The sequence below is a fragment of the Bubalus bubalis genome, chromosome 4 (genome assembly GCF_019923935.1).
Source record: "Bubalus bubalis isolate 160015118507 breed Murrah chromosome 4, NDDB_SH_1, whole genome shotgun sequence".
In the NCBI taxonomy this organism is placed as follows: Eukaryota; Metazoa; Chordata; class Mammalia; order Artiodactyla; family Bovidae; genus Bubalus; species Bubalus bubalis.
Window position 1 is genome coordinate 144,835,751 of NC_059160.1, and position 21,563 is coordinate 144,857,313.

Consider the following 21,563-nt stretch of genomic DNA (forward strand, 5'->3'; position numbering starts at 1 on the left):
AAAACCTCCCGCCCCTGCGCCGGCTCCCTACGTGGGGGACGTGCCGGGAGATGCCTGGCCGTGGGGGATTTCGCAGCGTCGCCCGCCCTCTTTCAGACGCTGGGAGGAGCGGCCACCGCGGCCCCCAGGTCCTGGCCCGCCCGCCGCCGCCCGGCAAAGCCGAGGCGCGCGGCAGCCAATGGGCGCCGAGGAGGTGGGCCGGCTGGCGACTGTCACCCTCGCGCGGACGGGAGCGCGCAGACGGGGAGCGCGTGAGCCGGCGCCGCGCTCCGGGTGGTGGGGGAGGAGCCGCCGGAGGAGGAGGAGGAGGAGCCGCGGAGCAGCCGCCAGAGGACCACTGTTCGCCCGGGCTGCGGAGGACAGACGCCGGCCGCCCGCCTGTCGCCCCGAGCCCTCAACCGCCAGCATGATCGCCGCGCAGCTCCTAGCTTATTACTTCACCGAACTGAAGGATGACCAAGTCAAAAAGGTGAGCCGGGGCCGCTGCCGCCGCCCGGCGCTCTGCCCGCAGCCTTGCATTCCGGCATCCGCTCGCCGCCGCAGCCGCCTCCATCCTCCCGCGCCCAGCCTCCCTCAGGCCAGCATTGGTTGGATTGTCGGGAGGTGGGGAAGTCTTCGCCCTTCGATTCTTCCTGGGGCCGTCTGTGTATGTGTTGGGGAAAGACCCTCGAGACTGGGCTGCCTGCTGCAGTGTCCTTGAAACGGGCTGTGGAAGTCAAATGGGCCCCCGGGCCATGCGGGGAGGTGGCCATGTGGGGACTGGTGGGCTGGTCCGTAGGGCCTGTTTGGTACGGTCCTAACGCCGTGGGCGGAGTGATCACAGAGATGCTGGGGAGGTGAGTGCGCGGCAGGCGAGGGTGCTGGCTGGAGGCCAGGCATCCCATATTTGGAGTTCCTGGTGGAGGGCGTCAGGGGTCCGGGAAAACTGTCACCCCAGCTCTCCCAGCTATTGCGGCTGCTCCCTTAATCTGAGGACCGAGCGACCCGCATGGCTTCCTGAAACAGGGAGGGGCGCGGAGGCCACCGGAAACTTTGCTCATAGGCCTCAGGTCTGGAGCGGTACGTCTGAATGGAATTTTTTTTTTTTTTTTAAATCATCCCTTTACGTGACCGCTCTCTTAAACTGTAATTTCCAGCCAGCCCAAGGGAGCTCAAATAAGAGACTGCTCTTTTGAGTCGGATGGAGGCCTTGACTTGTATGCTTGTGGCATGTGTGTTCTTGAACAAGGACACATCTCCCTCCCCTGACTTCAAACATAAAAAACTGTCAGCTGGCAGGTGTGAAAGGTGTATCTCTCCCTTCTACCAGCTTTGGCACCAAGTATTTAAGAAACAGCCTAAACTGTAGGGAAAGACGCCCATTTTATCATTGCCAAGCCTGGCATATGCTCCTGACCCACACCCAAAGTGAGTGACATTATTGCTGGGATAAGGTGGGCTGGAGAGCAAAGTCAACGTGACTTTGGAGTTCCAACAAGGGGGCGCAACCTACAGGTGAGAGGCTGGAGCCACAGACCTGCAGCCACCGGAAGTTCAGTGCTCTTCCTAATCACCCAGGACAGCCCCCGCCTCTGGCACAAGAGGAAACAGGCCTGCTGAGGGTAGTGAGATCACCTCACCAAGGTCACCCAAGGAGTTAGGGGGAAAGCCAGGGTGTGACCCGCGTTTTTGCCTCCCTCCACTGGGAACTTGACCGAGGCTCCTCCTTGAAGTCAGCTGAGGGGGAGGTGCTGAGACAGAAAAGATGGAGGATGCTGCTTGGATCTTGGATCCTGTGCTCAGTGGGGACCAGAGTTGGGTAGTGAGGAGACAGGCCTGGGAACCAGCCAGAGTCCCTCATGGCTACAAGTGGCAGTGGCTGGAGTTATCAAACCATGGGACTCTACTCCTGAGGAACACCCTGGAGCCTCCTGGCCACTGAGCTCTGGGAGCTGTGCATGCCAACGTGTGCATTTCACAGTTGTCTGCAGTGGTGTTGTGTATCACTGATGCTCTTCCCATTTCACAGTGGGGAGTTGAAGACATAGATGGGTTCACTGTCCTCTCCCTGCACGTGGTGCCCTCTGTAGCTCAAGACAGCTGATCACCAAGGTGGGGACCCAGATAACCTTGTAAGCCTCCAGCATCCACACCCACCATCATCTGTGGCTGCCAGGGGCCAAGTTGAGTTGAGGTTTGGACTGCCCTTGGTGGGACCCATTTTATCATGTGGGCAGTTTCTAGTGTGGCCAGAGCCCTCCACTCCTCGTGGTGGCCTGACTCACAGTCTATCCACCAGGCTCCTGTACACATCTAACTGTGTGATTTCTGAATCACTGGATCCTCAAATCCCTCCTCCTCTGAGACTGGCTTTCTGAAATTCCTTCTCTGCCTTCCTCTGACCTCAGAACCTTGCTGGAGGAGGGTCTTGAGGCCAAAGCTTCCACCAAATAATATTATTGGTCAAGGAGAGTCTTAAAAACAAGCTGGCATTCTTGCATCTCATGGAGGAGTTCTCAGGCTGCTTTCTATGGGGAGAGGATGTGGATTCCTGCCAGAGGGTCACCTTGGCCTTCATGATGAGCTGTGTGGCTCTTCCATTGTGTGTGTGATCCTCAGAAAGCTTCCTGGGCCTCCTGAACACATAGTGGGCACTTGTTCTCATAGCCTAGTCAGTTTTCCCAGCCCCTACTTGTGCAGATCCTGAGAGACTGCGTCTGTTCTCCTGGGACTCTGGATTATTAGACACCACTTACCGTAGGGATCCAAGGTAAGTCCTCCAGCTGCAGGACTCTAAGCCCTGTTCTTCCTGTGGAACTGGGCCCTACTTGCAACCCGATGAGGACCCAGTGAAGACAAGCCATGATGATTCAGCCCTCCAGCCCTGCTGTGGCCTCTGGAGCACTGGAGACAGCTCTGGCACCCCCCACTAATCTTCATCCATCTCTTGCCCTCTATCCTCGGGGTGGGAAAGGGAAAGATGGGGATGGTGCCCGCGAAGGTTTATGGGATTGCTTGGGATACAAAAGTGATCATGGAAGGGTATCTTTTCTCTCCCCATTGCTTACGGGACATCAGTAATTCAACCTCATAAATACATCCTGTGTTGAAATGCGCCAAGCATCTGGCTTCCCAGCATGGATCGCTGTTTTCCAGACTGTGAATGCATAGTGTTAGATGATGGGGTACAGTGAAAAGGGTGCCCTGGCATTAGACTGAAGTACAAAAGTACAAAACATAGATATCCCTTTTACTCTTCTATTGCTTTTGGGAGGAAAAGGATGCTCGTGTGCATTCCATTCATCAGAATTCTAGCCACCTGTTAATTTTGCAGCTACAGCCTGTGTCTTTTGACCTCCAAGCAGCTTTTAACATGCCTCTCCTCTCACCTGCTTCCTCCACTTGGGTTAGCCATTAAGAGCCTGAAGAAAGGTGAAGGATTACATCGAGCTGCATTCCTTCAGGAAAGGAAGATGGGCCCCGCAAGGTTAGAACTTGGCCTCTAAAGAAAGGCTAGACTTCCTTTCCTCCAGAGTTGTCATAATGGTGAACAAATGCCAGTGGATTTTCCCTGGGAGGGATCCCCATGATCTGATGGAATCCCCATAAGCAGGTGAGCAACAACTGTGATTTGTCCAAAGTCCTCGAGTGCTTGGTTTGTGAAGACAGAGGAGAGTATGCTTAGCAGTTACAGGGCTACCGAGTTCTAGTTCCCTGGGGCCCATGTGTCCCAGTGGCAAAAGCAAGCATTTAAAAAATGCCTGTTTCCTTATTGATTGGGGGAGGGGTGGGGGGAGTGAGAGAGAAATGATAGAAAACCATCACAGGCACCTTTTGATCTGGTGTTATGCAAATACTCAGAAAGAGCCTCACTCCCTGGGGAATCTTCATTACACAGCCCCTGTCCCCTCTACCCTTTGGAAGTTCCTCGGAGTTCTCCACCCAGAAAATCCCCAACACTTCCTTTGGCTTCACAGTTTGGGATTGTCTTGAGGGAATAAACTGGGAGTGCTGGTGGGTATGAGGTACTTTGACATCTGGCCATGCTGTGCAGTCCTCCCACACTCCTCCTGTTTTCTAGAGAAAGCATGGGCAGCTTTCTCCTAGAAGGACTGTGTGCCTGCAGTCAGGGGTTCCTGCCTGGTAGAATTAGCCACTGGAGTCAGCTCTGAACATGCCTGAGGGGGCCCTTGGGGAGATGCTGGAGAGGCCAACATACACCTCTGCGCCCAGGAAGTAGTCCTGGCTAGACCGCTGACACCTGCTTAATTGATTTGAGGACATTTAGAATCAAATCCGATCATGGGAGTACAGTCATTTCTTCAGAAAATGTTTGAGTCCTTTATTTTGTGCAGAGTATATACTAGGCTGGAGTGATGACTATAAACCTGGACAAAATAGTCCCTGTTTTCTGATGAAGTATAAATAATTATCTGCTGTCTTATGATAAGTGCAAAGCATAGAATGCTATGAGAGCTCTTGGGGCTATGGTCAGATCTTTGGTGGGAAGTCACTAGCCTAGGAGTTGCTTAAAGTCAGGCTCTAGGGAATTCCCTGGCAGTCCTGTGATTAGTACTCCATACTTTGACTGCCAAGGGCCCTGGTTTGATCCCTGGTCAGGGAACTAAGATAACACGTGGGCTGTGGGGGCCTGGGGGAAAAGCTAGACTCCAAATGTACAAATGGGAATGTTATACTTAGAAACTTTGTAAGGGTGAGTCAAATGGATAGTTACCAAAATGTAGTTTTGCCTTCTCTTTTTTTAAATGGTTCTCTTTTTAAAACACCTTCCGGGTGCCATGTGCATGGGTGCTAAGTCGCCTTCAGTTGTGTCCGACTCTGTGACGCTGTGAACCATAGGCCTCCAGGCTCCTCTGTCTGGGATTCTCCAGTCAAAAGTACTAGAGTGTGTTGCCATGCCCTCCTCCAGGAGATCTTCCCAACCCAGGGATCAAACCTGTCTCTTAACATCTCCTGCATTGACTGGCAGGTTCTTTACCACTAGCACCACCTAGGAAGTCCTATCAGATACCAGTTGGGTGTGTAGGTATATATGTCTGTCTATATCCAACAATACACGCAGACGTACTGACACCCACATGGGTATGTGTGTGCTTTCATCTGATCTTTCAGAAACCTCAGTGAGGTTGTCACGGCAGGAAGTGTTATCCGTCCCCCTCACTGCTCCTTCCCTGCACATTCTGCTGCCTCGTGTGTATGGACAGAAGGCAGGGATTTTATTCCCCTTTTAGAAACAGGGACTGGCTGGAGGCCCAGAGGAGATAAGTAACTTTCTCAAGGTCTTAGAAAACCTGGAATGGGATCCAGAGGGCTATTGTTTTTAGTGATTTAACTTGGAATCTGTATTTTAATTCTCTCCCCCCACCAAATCAGTACATAAGAGTTTATTTTTTATTGTGAAATATTCAAGGTGCGCAAAAAATATTGAAGCTAATATAACAAACACTTGTGTATCCACTGCATAGCTTGAAAAGTAACAGACACAATTGCAATTTTGTTACAGACACAACTGAATCCGTTTCTATGCCTGTCTTCAGTCCCATTCATTTCTCCTCCCAGAGGTGACCTCTGTCCTGAATTTGGTGTTTATCATTTCCTGCATGTTTAATATTTTTTTATTACATAGCATGTATCTATTAAGCAGTGTGTGCTGTTACTTTATATGGCTTGAACCTTTTGTAAATGGTGTCATTCTGTTTGTATCCTTCTGCAACTGGCTTTCTTTAAAAGCTCAATACTGTATGTTTAAGACTCTTCCACGTTGATCCATGTACCTCTGTTTCATCAATTTAAACTGCGGTATGCTCTCACATTGTGTGAACACACTAAACTAATTTATCAGTTCTTTTGGTGTGCTTTTGCATTTCTGATTTTTTTAACTTGCAGTGCCATAGGGATCTTCTGTCCACTTAAGAAGTTGCTCTAGGCTGTGATTCTAGGGCTGAAATTGCTTGGCGGAAGAGTGTGTATATATCTTCCCATTGTTAACGTTTGCTAGATTGCCTTCGTGATCAGGCTTCCAGTTAGAAGTTTTGTACAGGTTCTGAACTTACGGTGGCCAGGGGGAGGAAGTGGGGAAGGGATAGCTAGGGACTTTGGATTGGACATGTACACACTGCTATATTTAAAATGGCTAAGCAACAAGGACCTACTATGTATAGCACAAGGAGCTCTGCTCAATGTTTTTGGCAGCCTGGATGGGAGGGGAGTTTGTGGGAGAACATGTATATGTATAGCTGAGCACCTGAAACCATCACAACATTGTTAATTGGCTATCCCCCTATAAAAATAAAAAGTTAAAAAAAGTAGAAAAAACAAAAGTTTTGTACAGGTTCCTGTGTTTCCACAGCCAACCCTTGGTGCAGTAAAACCTTTAACATTTTTAATAGACAATTTTTAAACAGACTGTTTCTTCCCAGACATTTCCACGCACATGACAGCATCTGAGCTTGGTTTAAAAATAGCCATTTCCTAGTTTGCCTTACGAAGGGAGCCCTTGCTGCCAGAGTATTACTGACTGCGGCCGAAAACTCATTGTGAGCAGTGCCTGCCTCCTTGGCTGTTTGCTCAGTGCATGCGGAGGGGATTGGGGGGGGCGTACAGAGACAAGCTTGTGAGAGCTCTCTGTACCCCTTGTGCTCTAGTGTGAATCCTGTAAACTTTCCTGGGAGTTGAAACACACAAGTGTGCTTTTGCCCGCGCATCCTCTCTCTTCCTGGGCAGATCTGGGTGGGCAGGGCTGGCTTATCAGCCCCGTAAACATTTCTCTGTTAGAGAACGCTCAAAGCCGGCAGCCTCTGTCAGACTATCTTCCCTAAAAGGAGAGGGTGGCTGTGTCCCCCGCGGCAGGGAAACTGAAATGTGAAGTCTGCAGCCCAGCCCTTTGCAAATAGAAGCAGATCTTGTGAGCCCTGTGAGAGGCAGAAAATGTCGGATCATGTTCATCCAATTCCACGCTTAGTTACCGGCTTGCAGGCGCTGAGGCGTTGAGGGGACCTTGGAGGGAAGGTTGCACTGAATGCCTTCTAGGGGCCTGTCTTTCCTAAAATGGTTCTTATTTAAACGTCAGTAGTAACAATACTAACTGAAGCCAGCATGTGATGCCTGTCCTGTTTGCTGCACGGAAGGCATTACATCCCCCCAGCTCCCCTGTTAGTGGGGGGTCTCTTATGATCACTGCTTTTGGATGAGAACTCTGAGGCTCAGGTATAAACAGAAGAGTCAGCATGCAGACCCATCATGTCTGCTGGCAGAGCCCCTGCTTTTTTCTACATTGAGATATAATTCACATACTACAAAACTTAACGTTGTAAAGAGTGCAAGTCTGTGGTGCCTAATACATTCACGAGCTTCTGTAACTGTTACCACCATCTCATTGCAGAACATTTTCCTCAACCCCAGGAGAAACTCTATACCCGTTAAGCAGTCACTCCCCATTGCTCCCTACACCTTGGTATCTACTAATCTATTTCTTTTTTAAATGAATTTACTTCTTCTGAACATTTCATATGAACAGAATTATATAATGATGTGACCTTTGTGTGGTTTCTTTCGCTTGGCGTCTTATCATGGTTCATTCATACATACGTACTAAGTACGTGTACTCCAGTTCTTTTTATTGCTGAATAGTGCTCATTTGTGCGCATCTACCACGTTTTGTTTACACATTTGTTAGTTCAGGGTGTTTCTGTTGTTTCCACTTTGAGGCTGTTATGATAATGCTGCTGTGAGCAGTTTTCCCTGTGTGGACATACTTACATTTCTCTTGGGTATGTGTGTAGAAGTGCAATTGCTGGAAGAGATCCTGCTTCTGCTTTCCTCATTTCTGGAAGGAAATGAGGAAACTGAGGCCCCAAGTGGTGGAGGGACTTGCTGACCACATGGCTTGTGAGTGATAGAGACAGAAACACCGTCAGGTCCCCTAACTCAGAAACCCACGTTCTTTCTACCGTAACACATCCAACTCTCGTTTTGCTGTTGAGGGAAACAGATTCAAAGGAGGAAAGAGCTGGGGACAAGGCAGAGCTGGGCACAGAATCCTCAAAATCCCCGATTCCCTTCTCCCCTTCCTCCCCACCCTCCTCAGCACCAGCACCCTGGTTTGTGCCTGCCCATCCCCACCCTCCACGCCCCACCCCTCCACCCCCATGCTGCTCAGTGTTGACCAACTCCTTCCACCTGGGAAGGAAATTGACCCAATAAAGTCTTTTACAGTGAATGTTAGGGATTTTCTCTGGTTTTCAAATTTCTCTCTGTACCATTTCTCCATTTGTCCCCCTCCCTCCATCCTGTTTGCATTTAAAAGAGGACTTTTGGGGAGGCCAGTGCTCACCTTGCAAGACCTCCCTGTGCTCCATGTAATGCATTATCAGTCTAGCTTTCTCTCCCAACGTCTGCCTGGCCCTTCTGTAAGCAGCTGCTTTCCTTGATTGATTGATGCGTGGGGTTCGCCTGCAGCCTTGTTATTCAATCTGACCTATTTCTCTGATGTCCCCCAGTGCCTTCCAGGACCCTGCCTGGGTGGGTGCGATGAATCAAGTAGGAGACTCCAGGCCATCATTGTAACAAAGACACTGGCTCACATTTGTCAAGTTCTGTTCATTTTCAAAATACTTTTACATGCTTGATTTAGTGGAGTCCTTCTGGCAAGCTTGAATGTAGGTATTTCTTCCTACCTCTTATATGTGGGGCAGGGAAGCCTCAGGAAGTGGAATTGACATGATCTTTGTTGGCCAGAGAACAGAAGAGCTGGGATGGGGCACAGGTCTGCCTGACACCCGTGGGTGGCTGTCACTGTGCATACAGATCCATGACTTTGGTCCAGGGCCTTAGGCTTCCACAGCAGTGCATGGCAGCGGCCTCCTAGCAGAAATTGTCACTCAGGGCTCCCGTGATGGGGATGTGAGTGGAGTGCTAGAGCCCTGCTGTCCAGAACAAGAGCCTCTAGCCATGTGTGGCTGCTGCTGCTGCTAAGTCGCTTCAGTCGTGTCTGACTCTGTGCGACCCCATAGACGGCAGCCCACCAGGCCCCTCTGCCCCTGGGATTTTCCAGGCAAGAGTACTGGAGTGGGTTGCCATTGCCTTCTCCACATGTGTGGCTATTGAGCACTTAAAATGTGGCAAGTCTGGTTTGAGATGTGCTGTTGAACTAAAATACAGGGTTTTGAAGACTTTGTATGACAAAGAAGATATATAAAATAGCTCATTGATAATTTAAAAGATATTAATTACATGTGGGAATAATAGTTTGGATATAATGGGTTAAATAAAATGTTATTAGAATTAATGTCACCTTTTCAAAAAATGTAGGTACTAGAAAATTTTAAATTACATATGTGCCTTGCATTATATTCCTGCTGGAAGCACTCTGTTAGAAGTGAATTTTATGGCTCAGAGGTTTGGACAGAGGCACTCTGCATTTAAAGCAGTAGGTTCCTGGGGTCCTTGGGCCTCGATTTCCTCATCTGTAAAACCAGGAGGCTGGAATCCTTGATCTCGCAAGGATCCCTGTAGCTGAAGCAGTTTTGTTAGGTGGGCATCAAGCTCTTTGGGTCTCAGTTCCCTTATCTGTCAGATGAGGTGATTTGTGTCTCACTGCCCATTTATTAAATCAGAGAATGGGTATGGAAACCCTTGGAAAGTGTACTGAATTACATAAATGCCAGATGTTAGCATTGTTCATCCAGAGCACACCTGTAGGCACCTGCAGAAGGAGTGCAGCTTCCTGGATAACAGAGGGTAGGTGGCCAGACCCCCGAGCTGGGCAGGAATCCTGGGTCCCATTCTGCTTGGCCACCATAGGATTCTGAAAAGCTTGTATTCTGAGGATCCACGGTGTCATGGAGCTCTGGTGCCCACCGTATGTGATGACGAGAGGGTAGTTTTCAATGATGCTCTTTTACTGATAGGAAAAACACAGATGGAAGTGATGTGCCCAAGGTTATAGGAGGAATCCGTGCAGCCGGAGGAGGTCTGAGGTCCTTTGCTTTCCAGACTGTTCTGCTCCCACCAATGTAGTACTTTGGAACCATGACTCCGGGGTCTCGATGTCTCATGGTGGAAGCAAAGCTCTCTATACTTCAGATTTTCTCTTCCCCTACCTGGAGGCACCTGAGACATTGGAAACTGTGAGTCTGGAGCCTGGCTCTAGCCCAAGCCATTGACCACGAGGCCCAGAATGAAGCCTGTTGTTCTTGTCCTGCCACATTCCAGGGCTGTTCTGTTCACCTTCAGAGACTGGGTACCTCCTTTATTTTTAGCTAGTTCAGTATGACAGCTGTGTTCTCATCCTGGGCAAGGGCTTGGTCTCTCACCAGCAGAAAGTGCCTCATAGCAGGAGCCAAGCTCACCAGGAGGACATTGGGCATGACCTTTGGCCTCCTGCGGTCCTCCTAGCAAGAGGAGTCAGGGGAGCACTGGGTTGGGGTCTGAACCCAGAGCCGCCCTAGATCCTAGAGGCTGGATGCCTTTCCCTTGGCTGCTTGACCCCAGGTTCCTCCCATGAAAAACGGGGCTGACAATGCCCACCCTGCAGGTGTGCTGCTTAGATCAGGGCAGGTTGAAGTGTCCAGCGGGGGCTCCAGTGCTGCTTATTGTTATCTCGGTTCCCAGAACCTCAGTTTCCTCATCAAGGATGGGCATCCCATTTTCCTCCTGATTTATTGTGATTAAACAGAAGTGTTGTATGAACAGTACTTGGTGCTTAATACATGCTCAGTCCATGCCACTGAAATGGAACTAACCGTTCAGAAGCACAAAGGACCGAGAGCTGTATCTGAACCTTGGAAAGGGCCTGGGAAAGGGAGCCTCTGAGTACAGTGTTTGAACCTGCCAAAGGGACCCTGATGCCTTGGGGATGTTTGCGCACACAACTCTCTCTCAGAAGCCTCTAAAATGGAAATTATTTTCCCAAACATGTTTCCTCTCTCAGGTATTCAGCAGCCCCTGGCCACCTTGAATAGTGGAGACTCCTGATTATCTGTAGAGCTTTTGTGTTCCCCTGGACCCCAGGGTGCGGATGTCGTGAGGGGTGGGGGGATCAGAGAGCGCCTGGAGCAGTCCCTCCCTTACAGAGGGGCTGTTGGCTCCACACAAGTCACTGTGAGGCTGAAGTAAGGGGCTGGTCCTGGAGAAGGGCTGTGTCGTTCAGGGAAGAGGACTCTCCTGCATTAGCTGAGCTAGCAAACCCTTCTGAGATGACCTTCTGGGTTAGGCATCACTGGAGGCTTCTGGTCACCCAGGAGAGCAGCCATTCAGCCCAGCTGAGCAGCCACCTGAGGGGGTGGGGACACCAGTGGCCTGGAAGTGTGGCCCCTGCACCCCTGGCACTCCCGGTCTGGCGGGAGGCACACACCATGCACATGTCACTGCGGTGCCCGGAAAGGACTCACTGCCGCTGTCCCCAGGCAGGTTGCTTCCTCCACACTGAGCACAAGGGCCAAGGGGATGCTGAGAAGAGCGGCAGCTGGTTCTGGGCAGGCGGATCACCTCGCCCTTTAGAGGAGGTGTGCGTGGAGAAAGGAGCGGCATGTTGAGCGGCATCGACGGGCCAACGCGGTCAAATGGAAGTGGATCTGTCAGGAAGGACCATCAGTGGGGCAGAAGGCAGGAGGGTGCCCGGGATGGATGATTCTGGTAGGGAACCCAGGGTATCCAAAATGTCTGTCTTTGTGGCCAGTGCCCTGCCTGTTCAGGGACTAGCTGCCAAAAGTAGGATAGAAAGGTAGGTTTCCTGGGCCACCACCCTCAATGGTGAGGTGGGGCTGGGCAGGCAGGAAGGGGGTTGGACCTGCCAGAGCCGGGGCTTGGGACGGTACCCACCATGGTGGAGGGTGCCATTAGGTCAGGACCTTTGGGTTTGCTATGGCCTTTGAGCATCCTTCCTAGGATGGTGTGAAAGGGAAAATGAAATGAGCAATTCAGATCGCTGGTGGCTGCTGGGGGGTGAATGAGGCCTCCAGAATAATCAGGCTGCAGGGTGTGCTTTTGGTGAGGCAAGGGAGCCTGTACACTGGTTCTGTAGCGGATGGACTGGTGGCATTGATGCCACCGTTTTCCCACATCTCCCTGCTCTCTGACCCTGGGGCTGGGTTCGCCCTGGGCTGAGCAAGAAGGGTACTGAGGAAGGAGCACAGAACCAGGAACTTGGTGTCCACTCCAGCTTTCTCGCTGACCAGTGATCACCTCGAAAGTGTTCATCGCTCAGTCGTGTCCGATTCTTTGTGACCCCATGGACTGTAGCCTTCCAGGCTCCTCTGTCCATGGAATTCTCCAGGCAAGAATACTGAGTGGGTAGCCATTCCCTTCTCCAGGGGATCTTCCCAACCCAGGGATCAAACCCAGGTGTCCTGCATTACAGGCGGATTCTTTACCATCTGAGTCACCAGGTGGTCACCGTGGCCAATTGAATAACCTCTGTAGACTCTGATTTTTCCTAAGGGCATTGGATGTGATGGCACCTGCCCTGCTTCTCTGGACAGGATAGCTTAAGGATTATCACATGAAATCGCCGTGCAAAGTAGAAGGCCTTCGTAGGTCAAAGTCAGGTGAATACAGCCACATTACAGATGGAAAGACTGAGGTACCTACAAAATGGCAAAGTTGGAGTCCAACAGGTGTCTACACTGGTCAGTCCATGCCTTATCTTTGAACCAGGCAGTGTCCTAAAATCTAAGTTGGCTGTTAGTGTCTTAGAGAAAGTGCCCAGAAGAAACAGAGATGGAGTTAAGGTTTCAAGGGAGAAACTGTTTATAATATGATTCCATTTTTGTAACAAAATATAAACAAACCAAGCTCTGTATGCATGGATGTTTAAGTAGGAAATCTGCCCTAGAACATAAAGCTGTATTAGCAAGGACTTCTCTGGGAAGATTGAGGGAAGAACTCAGACTTTTTATTAGTACTTTTATGCATTGTTTGTGTTCTTTAATAATAAGTATATATAACTTACTGTTAGTTTAAAAGAAAAGAATAAAACAATCCAAACGTTTCAGAGGACTTTTGTGAGCATCTTTCATTTGCTATGATTTCATGCAAATGACCACCTGCCTTTCATTTTCTTTTTTACAGGATGGGTTAGTAATATCTGGTAATCAATGCATTTCTCTAGATATTTAGGTAAAAGGAATTAGGGACATGTGATTATGAGCTAGACAGGTGAGTGAGAGATGGATTCCCTTTTGGTAATTTCAGTGGAAGGATGGGAAGAGTTTTTGACACATTATTAAAATTCTCCCAGTAGCTTTCTGAGGTGAAAGTATCGCGTGCATGCTCAGTCGTGTCTGACTCTGCAATCCCATGGACTGTAGCCTGCCATGTTCCTCTGTCCATGGAATTTTCCAGGCAAAAATACCAGAGTGGGTTGCCATTTCCTAATCCAGGGGATCTTTCAGACCCAGGGATAGAAGCTGTGTCTCTTATGTCTCCTGCTTTGGCGGGCGGATTCTTTACCACCGTTCCACCTGGGACGCAAAAATATTATTATTCCCATTTGAAAGAGGAAATCAAGAATCAGAGAGATTAAGTAACTTGTCCAAAGTCACACAGCTAATAAATGGCAGGTATTGAACTCGGTTCTCTTCATCCACAGCCCTGGGTTCTTCCCACATGTGAGTAAGAATAGAAATCTACAAGGAGGAGCCCCAAAAGAGGGTTTGGAAGACCTGGAGTCTAGATCCAGCTGCCACTTCTAAACCACGTGACTGTGTGTGAGTCATGGGTCTCCATTTCCTCAGCTATAAAATGAAGATAATGATATCTTTCCTGCCTGCTTCACTGACATATTGTGCTGGGAGAAAGGGAACTAACACACTGAGCCCCCACTTCATGCCAGGCACCTGACATCCACGAGCTCGTTTCTTTCCTTTCTATGACATCCAGATGGGAAATTTATGTGAAAGTCATGTGTGTAAGTGGCAGAGTCCTCTGCAAACATGAGCGCTCATTAAAATAATATTCATCACCTTGGACCCATTCTTTCCTGAGTCAGTCCCCTTAAGAAAGAGAAGTGCATCTGATGTTGAAATCTCTGCTCTGCCCTTAAGCAAGAGTCTTTCTTAACCCTTCACTGCCTTTTCCCCAGTTTCCTCTGTGAGTAAAACATCTCACTTGGGACGTTCACTTCACAGGCCTGTGCTGAGCGACTTCAGGCACATCTGTTACTCTGCTGAGAGAGGCAGTGAAAATTTTTCCATGGCTGTGCCCCTTCCCATGAGGGGTCAGAGTGCCCGAATCACCAGTAGTTACAGTGCCTACTGCCACAACTGGCCTATTCACTTGGGCATGTCCAGTCTTGAATTGTTTTTTTATGCGTGTCTGTTGGGAGCAGGAGGTGGCGTCGGGCACAGATACTTTTGAGTTTAGACCAGTGTGGGGCCACTGGGTACTTCTGCTGGCTGGGTGGCTCTGCGGGGTTTGGTGAGGCTGTGTTCTCTTCCGACATCTCCCCCTGCCTCTGAGCTGAGTCTGCAGGATCCGGTGCAGCGTGTGGTGTCTGGGACCCTGGCACCCCTGCCCCCATCTCCTTCCCAGCCTGACCGAGTCCTTCATGCTCATGTCAGACACCAAGTGTGAACGTGAGCTCTCCAGAGCCCAAAGAGTTCCTATCACAGACTCCTGGGAGCCTCTGTCTGTGTCTGTGATAGACATCCTATGATAGATGGCTTGCAGCTTGAAGCCACCAGAAGAGGTGCCGTGCCCTCCTGTCACCAAAATGTAGGGCTAGGAGTTGAAGGCACATGTGGGATGCGTTGGACACCAGCGTTTGGCGAGAGCAGCAGAGTTTGGAGGCAGTATCCTAAGGGAAGAGGAAGGACTGGAAATGTGAGAGGTAGGGAGAGAGTGGGGAGGGAAAGATCTGGAGCTGTTTGGAGAGGGGACAGAAATGGAAAACTGAGAGGACCATGGCTTTGGCCAAATCTCCCAAAGCCAGAAGTTGTCCTTCTCCAGCCCTGCTTCCCTCAATTTCCCCTCCTGGGCTTCTGGGCCCACCTTCTATAAGAAAAACAGCTCTTGCACTGGGGTTCTTGCAGAGCTCTGGAGCAGACAGACAGGAGAACCCCCTTCCTTTCTACCTCCCTCCACTCACTGCCCATTCCCAGCTTCTTTCCCAGGTGGGACAGAGGGCAGCCCAGCCAGCTGCCAGGCAGGGCCCATCTGATGAACAAGAGGAAAGAGGCCCCTTGTTTGGTGAGGTTCTGGGCACTCTTCTGGGCACTTCCCACGGAATATCCTGCAAGTGTCTCTTGACGTGGCTCCAGTGCCTCCTGGGCTGCTTAAAGGGCCACAGTCCTTATGATGCGAGTCTGCTGAGCCCTGCACCAGGTGCCTGCCTGGCCGGGCAGGGTGGGGGGTACTGTAGCCCAGCCTCGGGATCTGTGCTGTTGTTCAAAGGCCCCTCCTGAGCTTCTGAGGACCAGGAAGGTACCACCTGAGATCCTAGAGGCTTCAGAGTCAATTCCAGCTCTGCCCTGTGCTCTACCCTTTTTCTGGCCCCGATTTCCACATCTCTGCTGAGAGGAGTTGTACCACATGATGATTCATGAACATGAACCAGAGAGGGAAAGCCCTTCTTCCTTCAACACTTGGGGGTCAGGTTGTCTGGCATCTGTCTCCCTAGCCTGCTTTCCTGTATGAGCTTCTTGGCTCTATTTGGCTTTGATGGGCTGTCCTAAAACATCGGGCTTCTGGGATCACTGTCTCTGTGCTGAGCTGCACCTTGAGGCAGGCTGGCTGTGGAGCCCTGCTCTTTCTAGAAGTTTCTCCCTGTCCAGCTAGAAAGTCTCAGCAGCTTTGCTTGGGCCTGATGCCTGCACCGTAGACGGGACTGGCCTTCCCTAAGGGGTGGGAGTGGTTGTAGGCTCCACTTAGCTTCTTGAAGCCTCAGTTTCTACAAGTGGAAAATGGGGATTAAGAATGTCCCCCTGACAGGGTTATTTTGAAGGTAAAATGACATATTGGATACGAAAGCACTTAATATACTGTAAACCCTGATATAAAGTATTCTTGCACCCAGCATTCGTTGAATTCCTCCTTTGTTCCAGGCAACCAGGTAGTTCCAAAGGTCTATTCGACATGTTTCCTTTCCCTGGGAAACTGATGAGTTATCAGAGGAGACAGGCATGTCAGTAGACAGATGAATGTAAGAGGGTGAGGAGTGTGGTAGGGAAAACACGTCCAGATGCCAGAGCAGCGCCGTGACTGTCTCTTCTCTGCTCCTGCTCAACCATTCCCTCCCCAGCACACAGCGTGATCTTTCTGAGACGCATCTCACTGTGGAATACTCCATAGAGTCACATTTAGAGTCTAAATTTGTCCACCTGTCTTATCAGGCCCCGCACGGCTTCGCTCCTGACAGCCTTTCCAGTAGCTTCATTCTTGCACCGTGTGCTCCATCATCACACAGACCGCCCTACCTCCCTCGTCTTTGGCCTTTGCTCTTGCTTGTGCCCTGATGCGCTCTTGCGCTCAGTAGCTGCCCCCACCCCCGCCGTGCACTTCTGTGGCTCACGCATGAGCGACTGCCTCTTCCAACCAGCACATGGTCGCCATGACTTGCAGCAAGAGCTGCCGATGGGTGCTTCCAGCCTTGGGGATAGAACAGAGCATGTCTCCTGGGGCTGTGTCCTGGCCATTTCTATTCCAGCTCTCGGCGGTTTCAGATTGCCCTTCTCTTTATTACGAAGGGGAAAGGAAAAGGTGGTTGTGGTAGAAGAGTTGGAGGGTGGGGGCAGGGCACAGGCCGCAGAGGACGCTGGAGGACTCCTGCCTTGTCTGTGAGACAGGAGACAGGGCTGGGAGCAGCAGGAGGCAAGAATCCAGAGCAAGAAGGCTGCCTGAGAGCAAGATATGCAGAAATTACTCCGTGTCCTTGAGTTGAATGTTTCCAGCCACCCTGAAATGTAAGCATGAGATCCCATTCTCAGAAGCCTATCAGCATCAAAGGCCTTTTCAGCAGCCTCAGTGAGTCATAAATCAGTCTCTTCATCGACTGGGAGCTTGCTATGTGTGAGGCTGCTTGTGAGGCACTGGGAGGTCAAGGTGAATGGAGCAGACACTGTCCCTATGACAGGTGTAGCAGACAGTGAGCCAGGCTGGACCATGTGGAGACAGAAGTGCTGAGGGAGTCATTATCTGTACCCTGAGGGTCTCAGACATCTGCTGGAGGAGGTGACATTTGATTTGAACCTTGAAGGGGAGGTGATATTTGAGTAACTGGGAAGAGAAGGAAGGGTGGTTTGACAGGAGAGCCCAGGCACCTCCCAGGAATGGTAGGAGAGGATTGGTTGGAGTTCAGAGAGCCCTGGTTGGAGTTCAGAGAGCCCAGAGCTGCACCTGCAGGGCGTAGGGGCCTTGGACATGGGAGGCATTGCAAGGTTTTGAGCAGGGGAGTGAAGTGATCAGGGTCCCAGTTTAAGAAAGCGAAATATTCTGGACAAGCCCCCTGCCTCCCACCCTCCCTCCCCCGCCCCCCCAAAGGCAAAATGTGGTCATGGTATAGAAGATAGGTTAAAAAGGGAGAGAAATTGAAGACTGAAAACCATTGCAGTGAATGGGTCAGGAGTCAGGAATCCAGGCACATGGTTATCAGGACTTCCTAAAGCAGGACGTGGCAGAAAGAATGAGCCTGGAGACAGAGAGACTTCCGGTGAACTCCATGAGGACAGGTGTCTAACCCAGAGCCAAACATGTAGTGGGCGCCCAGTCAATACCTTTTGGGAGAGTCATTGGGAAGGTACTATGAAGAAAGAAAAACAAATGACGACAAAGAGGCCTGAGGTTGGGAGCCTGGGATCCTTGAGGAGAGCGGGTAGCCCAGGAAGAGGGGCAGGTTGGTTCAGTCCTGGTTGAGTCAGGGGTGGTCTGGTCTGGAAGAGTGGGCACATGGGCCCTGGCACACAGGCATGGGAACTTGGGCTCTTCCAGACCTTTTGGGGGTAGTGAGGTTAAGGTCTCTGTGCCCTGGGCCTGAAGCACCATGTTCTGAAGGGCTCCAGCCCTTCACTCGCCATTTCCATTCACCTACAAGTCATGCCCAAGGAAACCCACCAGCACCACTGCCTCACGATCCTAGCAATAGCTGATGTTTATTGAGCACTTTTCTGTGTTCTAAGGGCTTCTCTGTCTCCTTTGATCTTGTAACATTCCGCGAAGTAGGTTCTATTTATCATCTCAGTTTTTCAGTTGAGGAAACTGAAATTCACACAGCTGTTAAGCGATGGAGCTGGGATTTGAGCCCCAGGTGATGGCTTTGGAGTCCTTGTTCTGAGGCACTGCCATCCATGTGAGGATGAGCCAGAGGGAAGGAGTCACGTGGAGGCTTAATGTGTCTCTGGCATGTACTTGGGGATCAAAGGACAGTTTCCATGTAATATTCAAGGGTTGGTAGGGACCTTGGAGGTGTCTCGTTCATTTTACAGGAGAGGAACCAGGGCTCAGAGCATTTGCAAACCTGCTCTGAGCAACATGGTTGATGGCAGCTCAATGATGGATCAGCATGGGTGCTCCAGAGCCCATGGATCTGTATGGTCTTAGACAGATGGGTGCCTCACCCTGCCGTCCCTGTCCTCCTCCAACCGGACTGGAGCTGAAACGACCTTCCTCAGCCTTGGCCTCACTTTCTTTTCTTCTCATCCTTCCTCCAGATTGACAAGTATCTCTATGCCATGCGGCTCTCTGATGAAACTCTGTTAGATATCATGAATCGTTTCAAAAAGGAGATGAAGAATGGCCTTTCCCGGGATTTTAATCCGACAGCCACAGTCAAGATGTTGCCAACGTTTGTAAGGTCTATTCCCGATGGCTCAGGTGAGTCTCACACCCAGAGATTGGGCTCTCAGGGCTGAATGCACTGTGAAACCATCTTTCCAACTTTCATCATTTGTTCATTTATTCATTTACTTACCCACTCATCCAGTTATTCATCCATTCACCGTTCCATCCATCTGTTCTCCCATCCATCCATTCACCTATCCATCCATCCATCCAATTTATGTTTGTTGAGATTCTGTCTTGTGATAGGGGACACCATGTTTGGACCAGGCTGACCTCCCATGATCGTCCTGACTGTCTAGTGACTTGTGCAAAGAGAGCATAGTGTTCATGGATCTTCCAGATGCTGTGTGAATTACTCTTACGTCTCCAGGACAGGAAAAGTTCCAGAACAAGCCAAGAGTTCATGTTAGGAGACTCTCTCCATCAGGGCACCAGGGCCTCCCTGTACTATCCCAGATAAGCAGCAATCCTAGCGGCCTGGTGGATCTCAGACCCAGAGGGGAGATTCAGGTCCCCATTTGAACAAATTTCATAGATGCTAAGTCAGGGTAGCCCCTCAAGCAGAGCAATGGCGAGGGGAGTAGGATTGGAAAAGGGAAATTACCCTCTTGGTCTGCATCCTGTGGCTCATGTCCTGCAGTGGGCATTTGGGGGCTTCCTGAGGATTGTCATTGCCCCCACCCTAGGGCCTCAGTCCCTCCACTTGGCAGAGTGGAAGCTGAGAGGGCATAGCCTGACCTTGGCCTGCTCAGTGGAGGTCGTTCTGTCTGGCTGACCCAGTGGTGGGTGTTGTGCCTACCCCAGCTTAGCACATGCCCAGGAATCCCGCCTTGAGCTGGGTTCTGTACTCTGGGCTGGGGTTCACCTGCCATGTGCAAGGGAGGGAGAGAAATTATGAAAGTTAGATTTCTCTTGGGGTTGTGAGTATGCACTCTGAGAGTATGGCCCTTACACTCTCCTGCTATTTCTTCCCTGCTCTGGAGACTCATTTAAAGCTGTGATTTGAGGCATCTGATATGCAGCCTTCAAAATGGCCATCGGGAAAACTGCAGCTGTTTTAGCTGATGTTTATGAAAGATGGGCAGGTGCACTGTGTGTTGGAGCGACTGGCTGCAGTGGGAAGGTCCTCTTGTGCCAGCAGCCGGCCTTTAAAGTCCTAAACGAGATTGGGACACCATGGAAGGGCGGGTGCTCTTGTGTGCCCTGTGGCCACAGGTGGGGTTTACTTCACGCACACGCACTGGTACTTGTATTTCTCATGTTTCCTGACTTTCTAAAATCTCCACTTTTATTTTTTTGTTTTCTTTGAGGTCTTGCTCACCAACAGTTTAGGCTCTTTTATGACTACCGAAGAGATTCTGGCCATCAGAGTGACCAGACCACAGTGTCCCCTGGGTTTTTTTTCTCATGTCTCTGGCTTTGTAGTTTGCTCCTACTTTTCCCAACCCCGAATGGCATCCGTGCCCAGAAGCATTTGTGTCTTTACCAGGTTCGTTGAATTCTGTAGGAGAGATGTGGCTCTGCATGCTGTCAGCTGAGAGAGGGGGGAAAGGGAGATAAGATAGAGGCGCGCCCCCGCAGGGCCCCCGCTCTGGCTTTGCTTAGATAACTCAGAAGGATGCCTGATGCTTGGGGGACCCCTGATCCTGTGACTGGCCCTGGGCTGGCCTGTCCCATGAGACATTTCTTCCCTTTTCTCCTAAATGCTGCCTGCAAGCCAGCTTCCCTTCCATGGCCCGTGTTTCAGCATGGGGTGCCCTACCTCATACCTTCACACACCATTTTTAGGGCCGAGGGACACAAAGTGTGATCCAGATACACTAGTAATCCAGCCATTTGAAAACAGAGCTCCAAATGCATTCTTATTTGGGAAAAACAACATTTCCAAAGATCCCTCTTAGAGATCCAAAGCAGGGACTTCGTAGTCCCGAGGTTAGAACCCTGTGCTTCCAGCGCAGGGGGCATGGATTTGATCCCTGGTCGGAACGAAGATCCCATGTGTTACGTGGCATGATCAAATCAAAACGAAAACACAAGAAGAGATTGGAAGCAGATACCAGGGTGCTAAAGGCCCTGAGCAGTCCTGCAGGAGAGAAACCTGTTAAACCCGGCTACCTGCCTTTTCCCCAAACCTGTTTGCTCTTTCCCCCAATATTTACTACTATATTTCATCTATTTTGAGACCCTATTTTTGTCTCCGTTGTTGAGTCCTCTGAAATCAGCAGTGCATTGTGCAGCAGTTGCCTCTTTAAATTACTGTGAGCAGCGTTTTTTTCTCTCTTCGCATTACATAAAATAACGATGTGTCCACAATCAGTGCTGTCTTAAATGTGATGATGTAGGTGGTGATCACGCCCATGTTGGGAAATGCTGTCCTAGAGTTTGTGGAACTGGAGCCAGCAGCCTGGGCCCCATGCCTCCTTCTGAGCCTCTCTCATGTCCAGTGTGAAGGGAAGTGAATGAGCCCGAATGTTCAGGGCCCCTTGGGAGCACAGAGCAGTGCTGAGAGCAGGAGAGGAGAAAGGGGAGACGCCAAAGCCCTGAGCCCCGAGGACCCACCCTGAGGCCCTGGGTCCCCTGGCCTGCACGGCTAGCCCTTCCCCACCTCCGCCTCCCCCTGCCCTCCCTGGGGACTGTTTCTTCTGCTCTGTGTTAGTTTCCAAGGCTGTTGTAATAAAGTACCATGAACTGGGTGGCTTTAAATGAGAGTGATTGTCTCACAGTTCTGGAAGCTTGAAGTCCAAAGTCATGGTGTCACTGGGGCCATGCTCCTTCTGAGACACTGGATTAAG

At 50.5% G+C, this 21,563-nt stretch overlaps 1 protein-coding gene across 2 annotated transcripts in view; it reads left to right on the forward strand.

The window, feature by feature from the left end:
• Positions 1 to 211: 211 nt before the first annotated feature.
• Positions 212 to 21,563, forward strand: part of HK1 (hexokinase 1) — a 70,735-nt gene continuing 49,383 nt past the window's right edge. Inside the window, exons 1-2 of one of the 2 annotated variants that reach the window (XM_044942200.2) lie at positions 212 to 469; positions 18,642 to 18,804. In XM_044942200.2, the coding sequence (XP_044798135.1) occupies positions 407 to 469; positions 18,642 to 18,804 (226 nt within the window). In that variant the 5' untranslated portion in view covers positions 212 to 406. The remainder of the gene's footprint in view (positions 470 to 18,641; positions 18,805 to 21,563) is intronic. The other variant, XM_006060317.4, reaches the window with a different exon arrangement.